This window comes from Athene cunicularia (assembly GCF_003259725.1).
Source record: "Athene cunicularia isolate RWA chromosome 9 unlocalized genomic scaffold, athCun1 chr9_part1, whole genome shotgun sequence".
Classification (NCBI taxonomy): Eukaryota; Metazoa; Chordata; class Aves; order Strigiformes; family Strigidae; genus Athene; species Athene cunicularia.
In genome coordinates this window covers 18,333,528-18,344,599 of record NW_020799110.1, presented here as the reverse complement: position 1 = coordinate 18,344,599, position 11,072 = coordinate 18,333,528, and the positions used below count along the sequence as shown (strand labels likewise).

General features: G+C 38.5%; 1 protein-coding gene across 11 annotated transcripts in view; it reads left to right on the top strand.

Moving 5' to 3' along the window:
- Positions 1 to 11,072, top strand: part of AGFG1 (ArfGAP with FG repeats 1) — a 44,411-nt gene that overhangs the window by 8,233 nt on the left and 25,106 nt on the right. For 10 of the 11 annotated variants that reach the window (XM_026854596.1, XM_026854595.1, XM_026854593.1 and 7 more), the window contains exon 2: positions 8,882 to 8,975. In XM_026854596.1, the coding sequence (XP_026710397.1) occupies positions 8,882 to 8,975 (94 nt within the window). Of the gene's footprint in view, positions 1 to 308; positions 341 to 8,881; positions 8,976 to 11,072 lie in introns of those variants that run through there. The other variant, XM_026854591.1, reaches the window with a different exon arrangement.

Genomic DNA, 11,072 nt, shown 5'->3' with positions numbered 1-11,072 from the left:
CAGCCGGGAGGCTTTCCCAAGGGTATTGGCTTAAAATGCCCGTCGGAGCCCCCTGCCCGGGCGATGGCGGCCGCTAGCCGCGGTGCGGGTGTGCGGGGCCGGAGAGCACGGCGGCAGCAGCCCGGAGCTCATCCCTCCCGCGGCCGCTCCCGGGGAGGTGTTTTCCTGCACGTAAGGGAATGGAAGCACTTGCCGAGGGCACGCGCGTGAGGAGGGAGCACCGCCACCACCCCGCAAAGCATGGAGGGGGCAGTTAACGAAACAAGTGTTCGAAGAATACTTCTGGAAAGGGGAGCGGGCACGTGGCCGAACAAGTCACTTCCATGACAGTCTTGAAGAGGTGGGGAGACGAACCCTTTATGTGGGTGCCGAGTATGACGTTTAAAAATCTGACTTTAATGTTAAGTTAAATCACCAGCCTGGCCTTTTGTGTATCAAATTACGTTTGATCACAGTTTGTAAGACAAGTCTCTAAACTCTAGTTTAGATGATAATCTCTAGCCTTATAGTTTAATATATTTGATCAGAAAAGTCACAAGAGGTGTTTTCTTACATTTATTACTCCATACAAACTATACGTATAAACCATGGGAAGGGATTGGCTCTGATAAAATGGGTTGCATTTTTCCTGTTCCTCATTCCTGCATGGGCCTCCCCACTACTCCTCCTCCCTTTTCCACCCTTCCTCCTCCAACATAGTATGTATGAAACTGGGAGATGAGATCAGTTAGTTCTGAATTTGTTACATATATATATATAAAAAAACTTGGGGTGCAGAGCCCCCTGTCCTCAGTGTTACTGTTTCTGTAGCTAAATTTGTTTGCTTGTTCATGTTTCTGTGGCACTGTGCTTATGGAATGGATCAGAACCAAAGAGTGACCAAAGTAGTATTAGTAGAAGTAGTAGTAGTAGTATGTCAAAGAGTACAGATTTGTGTGCATAAGGGTTTCAGTTCATAAAAGGCATTCAGGAACCTGAACGAATTTCTCTCCTCTTACTAAGAAGGACTAAGTACCCCACACAGGCCTTCCAAGTAAGGTCTGGTGTTTTAGAACAAAGTTGGTAATTATATTGAGATTCAAAACAAAGCAAACATGTTAGTTCTGTGCTGAATTTACATGGAACAAACTGCCTTTTATACTGCTAGACAGCTAATTGGTCTTGTTTTTTTTTTTCCTTCTACTTTGTGTAGACTTCTGAACAGGCTTGATGCAAATATAGAAAACGCATTCAGGTTGTGCAATTGAAGAGAGACTCTAGGTTTTGATATATACATGGTATTTAATCAGCCAGCTTTGGCTATTGTTTGCTCTGTTAGCAAACTGTTATTTGTGCTGGTATGTGAAACTATTTTAAGCTACTGCAAAGAGCTTATTTAATGGTTGCACATGTTGTTACTGGTTATACTGACAGCATTGATAAAACTGCTCCATGAGAGAGTTTTCCTTTATTTTTCATGCTTCTTGACCTTAACAGATAAATATATTATGAGTGCTGCTGAGTTGTTGTGTGGGTTCAGTAGGATTTGTTCCTTTTATTTGTTGGCCAAGAGATAGGGACTACTGAAGTCCATAGTCCAATTTACAGTAACCTAAAAGATGCAGTGAAACAGTGATCAGAGGACAGCTGCTGTAAAGTTGTCCATCATTTGGATGTTACCGTACTTAAAGGATGAAAACTTTCTGAGGAAAAGTTGCTAATGTATTGGTAGTCTAATAAAATGCAAATAGGTCTTGCATTCTAAATATGCAGTGTTTCTGTGTTGCTATAAAAAGGAAACCACAAACAACATTTTTAGTTGTTACAGCTAGTAACACCTACACTTAAAGCTGGAGTAGAGACTGTTAAGAGGATTTAAAGCTTTCTTCTGAAATTTTGGGCTTTTTTTCATGGTGACTTAGAAATGCTTTCATAAACTGTGTGTGCAAGATCATATGTATTGGTTAACACCTTAGAACCTAGCCAGTGGGATATTTTTGTTAGTGATGAGACTTAGTGTAGAGATAGGTCATTTCTGTTTCGTAACTAGAAACTGTTTAACACTTCCTTCAGAATAGTCCTTCATCCAACTTGTTTGTTTTCAAATGCTTTTTACTGTAGAATTCCACAGTGGAGAGAAATTACTTGGGAAGAAACCACATAATGGCAAATAAGTGTAAAAGTACTGCTGCTTCTGTAGTTCTTAATGGCTGCTTGCGTTCTACCCCTTAATACTTGCTTTACTGTAAGGCTTTAATAATCTTATTACTTCATCTTGTTTGTATGCTATGTGAATGACTTGAGTTGCTTCTTGTTTTAATTAGTTTTTTTTCTAATCTAGTACAGGAAATATTCTTGGAGTCAATTAGACCAGTTTTTTCAAGTGTGAAGTGCCCAATGCAAGATTAAAATACTAGTACATTAATAAGTCTCCTTCAGAAAGGTTTCCCGATTAATTAGAAGTGGTTGCTAATGTTGGTATCATCTTAGGCATGTTGTTCTAGACACAGTTCATGCTAAAGTTTTTGAATCTGAAGTCTAACTTCATTTCTTCGCAAGTTTTCTGAAATGTTTATTCATTGTCCTTGGCAAGTACAATCTATTCAAGCCCCCAAACCTTCATTCTGGATTCATCATTAATTTCCACTAAGGATTCTATGTGTAGAAGGAGAGCAATGCTAATTATTACTGGATTAGCTTTAAAAAACCTACTGTTTCTTAACTGTTTCCAAAAAATTATGTCTTAGCTTGTTCAGGTACTGCTAAAAATGATGACAGCACTAGTGACTTTGCTAAAAAGATCTGTTTCTGACTTAAATGTTGAAGGTGAGTTTTGTCAAGCGAAACACTAGGTTTTAACTTTTCCCATCAGATTGGGTTTACCAGAGCAGAAGTTTCACTGTGCAAAATGGTGCATGCAGGAGAAAGTTCATGGATAGTGGCTTCCTCTTAAAATACCTCTGCTTGTCCCCTGTGTTTCAACTCTTTTCATTTGGAAAAAAAGCACACTAACATCACACAAGCTGTGCCTAATTCAGCTTTTGGGTGTTGGACAAGAATATAGGATACGTAGCAATATACACTCAATCATTTCCCTGAGAGTGGGAGGGGATGCTCTAGAGGAGCAGCCTTCTCAGGTCAAGATTACAAGACTTCGCTTTATTGTAACAAAACCATGTTTGGGAGATGTTGGCAAAGAGATTCTTTTGGTTTGACAGAAGCTCTTTGGTTTAAAGGATTATGTAGTGATGTCTGTGTTTCTGGATGCTACCATGTGTTATCCAGTGACATCCTTCCCTTTGTCTTATCAAATGCCTCTTTGCCTTGCTTTTCAGCTCACTGTGTGTATCCTTGCTTTCAAGTACTTCTGTACCACTCCTGGTCAGCCCACTCCTAACTTTTGTAAAAAAGAACATGTTTTTAAATTCTCAAATGGAAAATATTCCTGTTTGACTAAGAGTCTACTTCCACAAGTTTTGTACTATAGAAATTTTATTTAATCTTGACTCTAAAAAAAATATTTGCTAATGTGATAATTAGGACACTCCTACATTTCTTCTCACTGCTGTCCTCTTTACTCCCTCCCTTTCCAACTTCCTCAGTAAATCTCTTGTTCAGATGTTGGCACTTCTGGCTTGTGTTGGGAAGCAGCAGCAAAGAATGTTTAGAACATACGGTTTACTGTGTATAAAGCCCTTTTATGCTATTTCTTACAATTATTAGATCATATGGCCTTCTTTTGGCCGCTTATAAAAATTTCTAGTTGAAATTTTAAATTTAAAACTTTCCTGGGTAAGGGATTTATGTGTCAGCCAGATTTAAGTATTTTATGGCAGATACTACTAACAAACTGAAAAATAAATCTTTGTGCAATGGTGGTGAGTTATTGTCCATTTCCCCAGAAGAAGTTTTGCAGAAATTAAAATGGTCTAAATAGTGTTAGATAAATACGTGATTATGGTTGTGTTGACATGACTTTTCAGTCTTCCCCCCCTTCAGAGCAGGTTTAGGAAATGGCTCTGTGTATTATATGTATGTGTGTATATATATTTTAAAGGGTATTTCCTATACTCTTGTTTTCAGTGTCATGGATGGAGAGTAAAGAACATGTTTATACCATTGCAAATACTATGCAGTTCAGAAAGGATATTTGTTTATTCTTAAGAAAAAAGTTAAATTAACCTTGGTTGTGCTTCTAAATCTGTGTGTGAGCCTTTTGCAGTTAACAATAAAAGAGCTTGTGAGATGGTGGAGGGTCTCCAGGGAGGTCTGCAAGTATTGGGAATGGCCACTACTGCTTATATTCTCTTTTACTAATAATAATAGCATAGAAATAATAATGAATGCTGTGACATTGGGTTTTCTAAAGGTTTTTTCCCAGACACCTGAGGACGTAGGCTGTTCTGTGATGGCTTGGCATTTGACTTGCCTCATTAACTTCCTGCTGCTTAGGGGATCAGATTTTGCTGGCTTAGGTTTGGGATCATGTTAGAATATGATACGGGGGACATTAGTGGTGTTGAGTAGCCATCTGCCCACCATTCCTCCCACGGAAGTGACTCTCTATTCCAGCAGAGCCCACTCTTTAAATATTTTTTTTTTATTCCCCCTCCTAGCCCTGGCCTTTGCAGACAACTTTGCTGACATTTGTTTGAGACAGGCAGGCAGGCTGCTCTGCCAACAATCACAAGTTCAACCATAATTTGCTACTAAGCTATGTTAGTAACAAATGTTCATTGCTTGTTGACAGTGTTTTGAATGTTTAATGTTTCAGTTGCCAGACCAGAATCTTGTGTCAGTGGCCTTAAAGCTTCCTTTGTTTGTGAAAGCACCAGTTTTAACAATGCTGTCTGAAGAACAGAGATCTCATGTTCTTGTTCTCTGTAGCTGTCCTATGATAGGCTGTGTCACTACAAGCATGGACTGATTCATTGGAGGGTCAGTAGAGGATAGTCTCATAGCTGGAAGTTCTGGTCACAGTGCTGTTCCACAGAAGTGAGTATGAAGTTGGCAGTGATGAGTGGGATCTACGTGTGGGATGTTCTAGCTGTTGTGTGCCAGATAAGTGCAGATGGCAGAATAGTCCTACTTGGTGGTCTTTCCCCAGGGCCTCTTAGGAGATAGCTGCAGTCTGGATGAAGTGTTGAGGTAGCAACAGTTTGGTTGCTGGCTGCTGCAGGAACTCTGTATTAGAGGAAGGAGAAACTAGTACTGCTGCATGGGTGCAGGCTGCAAATATTTGTTCAGGGTCCATTTAACTCAATCCATTTTGTCTCCTGTTTAATAGGGAATACTGTAAAGCAATAGAGCTGTGCAAAACACTTGTCAAATACATGGCAAGAAACAAAGCAAATGGTAGATTTTTTTTTTTTTTTTCCTATAAAGAAAGGTTAATTCTTCATATGGGATAATTATACTTGACTGTCTACCAGTAATCTTCTCCCATATGTAGGTGAGTAGTTTGAATCATTTGGGTCAAGAAACCTCTTTAGGTAAGGAAGGGTATAAAATATCTTGGGATTTTGAAGTAAGAGTAGCTTTAGTACTTAGGCTTGGTTCTCCAGTTCTGCTTCAAAATACTACAGCTGTTCTGGTTTAGGGACATTCTATTCAGTTCTTGGGTATAATGTTATTGAAAGTGGCTCATGCTAGTTAGAAATAATTTTTAAAGAGGAGTTTAACTGTTCTAATTGTAGAATCAAAGTAATTTATCTAAGGAAGATAATGCAGATGTTTTGATTGTGTTTGCATGCTGTATAACAGTCTTGAATTCCTTGTTCCAGTTGGACTACTTACACTGCTTTAGCATAAGAGGAGGCTTTTCATAGGCTTCCCCCCACTGCTTACCATGTTAAATAAATACTTGATAGTTAACCTTGCATTTGTGGCTGTTAAAGCTATGTTCGGGATTTCCAGTCTTCCTGGACCACTGATGTGGTGACATGCTGTCTTTCATCATGCAAGACGTCTGACCCCTGTGTGTCATGATCTGACCTTTAGAAATGGGGCATGTCTTCCTTCTTTAGCGGAGGATATAAAAGGAATGAGAATTCATCTTATCCCACATCATAGATATGATTTGTAAATCAGGGAACTTTATAACCTGAACCTTAAAACTCTAGAACAGTCTTCACTGGAGAGAGAGTGGGGCATGTAGGAAGTCTCTAGTTATGCTAAACAAAATCTTGTCTGCTGTAATTACATTTAATATTGCTGCTTAACAGAACTGAAGATTACATGTTTGCTGATGTAAATGCTTTGAAGAGTCCTAGTAGGTCAGTGTAGTGTAGGTACTGCTTACATTTGTGCAGTGCCTTTAATTTGCAAACACAGGTACAATATAGCACTTAAATTATACTTACTGTAAAAATTAATTTTCAGCAGAAGCTAGTGTGAAAGTTTGGATATACTACCTGTGCTGAAAGGCATGTGGATGTGTTAGTGAATAACTCTGGCTTTTAAAACAGTCCTGAAATAGTTTGCAACTATCTAACTCTGCATCTTCCTTAATTAATAGGAGGAGAGTAAATTGCACAGGCTAAGATAGACAAAACCACTTTTATACTTACTGTAAAAGCAGGGGACAGTGATTGTCATATAACATTTGATGGAGCATATTTATGTGAAATGCCAGGTGGATGTCTTTGTGTCTATGCTGTCACTTAACATGCAGGTCAACAAGTGTTGCTTAGTGAAACTCATAGACCAAGGTGTGTTTAAAAAAACCAAAACTATCCAAAAATAAACAAAACCCAAACAACTGAAATTAATACTAGCACCAGCTCTGAAACAATATTAACTACATAGAATTCTTACAGATTTTCCTGAAGCTGCATTATCTTAAAATGAGTATTTACTTAAAAAAAATGTACATAATAATACTGTATTTTAATGTGTTGTTTATTTGTGATGTAGATGTGGATTTGATTTACAGCTAGATGAAAGATAATAAATTGCTGATTTCCATTCACCAAGGAATTTAAACATTTTGAGAGAAGAAATGAATTTGCTGATGTTTGAGTTGAATAAACTGTCATGAAACCTCTCTAACTTTAATAAAACTACTTCTGCCTTCTTGTTGAGGTGCTGAACCATGGAGTTGGGAGTCTAATTTTAGATGCTCAGATCTGAAAAATTCCCTTAAGGGAAGAGCATTCTGTAAAACTAATTCACGTATGCCGGTAGGCTTGTATATGCCTTCTAATTTAAGGTATTCTTAAATTCATTATGTTTCTTAGCAAAATACAATTAATGGTTTATTTTTATCTAAGTGTTTCAAACATTGGCTTAAATCTGGGGTTTTTTTTACTGAAATTTAGGATACTATGTTACTGCTTACTGTTCTAATCTCTAACTAAAAATGTGAAAAATGTTAAAACACACCTGTGTCTTCTTGCAGGCACACTGTGAATTTAGGTGTCAACTGAGGTGAATTTGCACTTTTTTTCCCCCATTATACTTAGAAACTCAAAGTGCTAAAAATTTTCTGTAAAAGTTTGAGTATAAAGTGTTCATATTTGGAACATCAGATTTTTGTTGTATGCTGTTTTGATGGGTAACAACTTATTGTTAGCATTCTTGGAATAATCATGGAGCTTAAAGCAAACTACTAGTCATCTTAAATTGGATGTCAGTGATTTTTAATTGCTAAAAATAATCTGAAACAAATTTGTAATTGAAGTGTTGTAACAAGTATAAGCAACAAAGCTAATTCTTACCAGTTTGTTAGCTCTGTGTTACATCCCTGGAACGCTTCCCCCAACTTCCTTTCTGGAAACTTTATTTTCATATACATAACCACAGAATTTTGCATTCTTTGATATCTCATATTTCATTTTTTTAAGATGGTATCACAAAAATCCAGGCCTGATTAACTCATGTGTTAAACTAATCCCATTGTATTGCCCGAGTTTGGCATATGTGGGATGTGATGTTCTTGTTTCCATTGAGCAAAACATGGCTTGATTTTAATTGTAAGTATTTGTGGGCAAAAGCAGTAGTTAGCATGTATTTAAAGAAAGAACTTGAAAAGAAAGAAAGCTTTTTTTTCTTATACTGGCACTGTTGCTCAGCAGGATTTTTCTCTATGCTTGCAGGTTTTGACTGAACTGGGTTTGACAACATCAGGCTCTGGCAGCTCAAGTGACTTTGGTTTCTGTTAGCCCTGCTGCAGCAGTCTGTGGCGTGGATGTGAGAATGGTGCAAGTCTTTGCTTAAGGCAGAGCTGCTGAAGTTTTGAGCTATTGCATCAGTAATGGTATCTCTCACTTGAGAGCACAATAAAAACATTGCCTTTTTGCTTTTGTTGCTGTTACTTGTGTAGTGTGCAGGAGGAGGAGGAGGAAGAAGACTGACCTGTGGATGGAGGGGCAAAAAATAAACTAGAAAAAGATGCTGTGACGAAACAGGAAATAAAGTTAAAGCAAGAGAAAAACAAATCTGACCTGGGGTGTTTTTGAAGAAATCTGGTGATTGGGTAGAAGTCATAATAAGAATACGTTGATGTGAGGGAGAAGTTAAGAGGGAAAGAAAACTACAACAGAGGGTCCTGAGATTGAGATGAATGGCAGAGGTAATGGTGAACCGATCTGGGGAAGCAGATTAGGATTTTAAAAAGTCTAATTGTGTTTTCATAAATTTGCATAGGAAGTCTCAGAGTGAGTTTGCGTGTGCAATTATAAATGTTGGTCTCCCCTAAAGCTTAATTATTTGACTTTGCATGCTGAATGCTACTTTGAGATGGGCTCACACAGCCTTAAGTTGTATGGCAGTACCAAAATAAGTGTGTTTTACAAAGATGGCTCTTGAGTTTAAAACTGTCTGACTTCCGGTTGTAATGTTAGAAGTGATTGTATGATGACAGTTTTCCTGAATACTAAATACTTCTTGCTTCTTCTTTTAGACGGGGCTTGAATCCACCCCACAGAGTGAAGTCAATTTCAATGACTACTTTCACACAACAGGAAATAGAATTTCTGCAGAAACATGGAAATGAAGTAAGTAGTATTTGAAGAATCTCAAGTGGTTTTGGCACTTTAATATTAAACTTTCAAACACTACTTAAGGAAAACTTTGATTATTGTTTTTTTGGTAGCAAAAACCAGACAGAAACCTTTTGAAGCCAACATTATTTGAAGTGATGCTTCTAAAGAGCTCATTTCACTTAGCTGGTCATCATCATGTTATGTGTTACTGCCCAACCCAGACAAGCTAGATTGACATGATCAGTATTTCTGAATTGGGGTTTCTTTTGCATAAGGCAATATGCATCTGTCTTTTTCTGCAAACTGAGACCTTGAGACTGAGTACAGCAAGCTTTCCTGAAAGAGCATACTGTGACAAAAATAAATTTGTTGCTTGTAGCTGTATTTCTTTAGAGTAGGTGTCAAAGTCTTCTAGTAGTTTCAGTAGCCTCTTTCTTTAATGAAAGTATATCAGTGTTGAAGGTTCTTTGAGAGAAAGGAATGGGAGAGTTTTTTTCCTCTAAGGATTGTTAATCTGATAAGCACCTGTACATTTAGAGTGGCTTGGAGCAGCTTTGAAGACAAAAAGTTCTTGTGTACAGCCTTTTTCTTCTTTTCAAGAGATGAAGACTGAAACTGAAGTAAATGTTTTACTGGCTCTATAGGGACACATGGAGCATGTAAACCCTGGATGTAGCTATTTTTGTCTTCAATTTGAGGGTGAAGTTTGTGTTTTAGTATCATACTATAGCACTGAAGATTTTAGAGGCAGCTTTTGCCTCTATTCTGAATTAGAAAAAGTTCCATTTCACTTTGATTGGATCTGTATTCTGTTTTAGTAGAACTATTGTTGTAGGCTACAGAGTGTCTTATCAACATGTTCTTGTGAAGCTTTGTGGGTATAAATCCCATCATTAGCTAAAATGCTGATACGGAACTTTCTTAAACTTGACCCACTCATAACTGTCAGGTTGAAGAATGAAAATAGAAGTAGTAATTTCTTATGTAGAAGTATGTATTATTTGTTTAAGTGACTGTTAGTGGATGGTTCCTCTAGAGAGAGCTGCAACAAGGTCTAAACTGTTCTCAGGCAGGGCTGTGGTCTCTGTGGTGGGGGTGGGCTGGGAAGCCCCCCACATTCCTTACCAGTCCATCATGTATGGCTGTAGCCCAGCCATCTGCTCCTCTCGCCAGCACAAAGACCAAACTGCTGGCTTTCACTGCTGACTCCGAGTCCTCAGGGTAATAGCGGGACAAAACTCGGTAGTAGCCTGACTCACTGTCTCTGGAAAGAAAGAATGAAAGCATCTTTACCAACCCTGCAGTTCTGATGCTGGATGGCTTTGATCCAGAGCACTGCACTGATCCAAATGGGCACGTGCCAGGAGTTTCAGGTGTTGGGAAGTTATGAATTCCATGGCTACTCTTTGGTCCAACTGGGAACAAAAGGACTTTGGAAAACACTGATTTCCCAAATGCAACTGCCTCATTTTCATTGTAATGACAGACATTCTCCAGATCAAAACAATTATTAAACTCAGCCCTGAAGTACTGCTGGCACGATATCACCAAAACAAAGTACTTTAATGTTTTTTTAACCAAGGCTGATTTTGGCTTAGGACAACAGGATTGGAAGTGAGTATTTGGAAACCTTGTCCTGGGAACTAGACCTGGGCAGGTCACACAGCCTCTCTCTGCTTCCATTCTCCAGCCATGGCATGACCCATGCCTGTCTACCAAGACTACTGGATCAACTCCTGCAAACTGCCCTGAGATTCTTGCATGAGAGGTGCCACTGAACTGCAGTGTCTTTTGCAGCCATACAAGCCTTTGCATGTTTGTCATTCACTCCACCCTTAGTGACAAGTGGGTGTGAATCCCGCAGAATCTTCAGACAAATGCATCAGAGAACAAAACATGACTTTCTGAACAGAAATAGCAAGAGAAGAGTTAGACCAAGGTGGAACTGAATACTTACTGCAGAGCGTCAGCACTGGGTTCATAAAAGCCCTGTTTCTGTGGGAGGAACAACAGCATCTATCTGTAAACAGTACTTTATACAGCAACAGTGCCACCATATTTACTGTCCCTCTGAACACCACACTGTGGTATTTTGTCTTTAACCACATT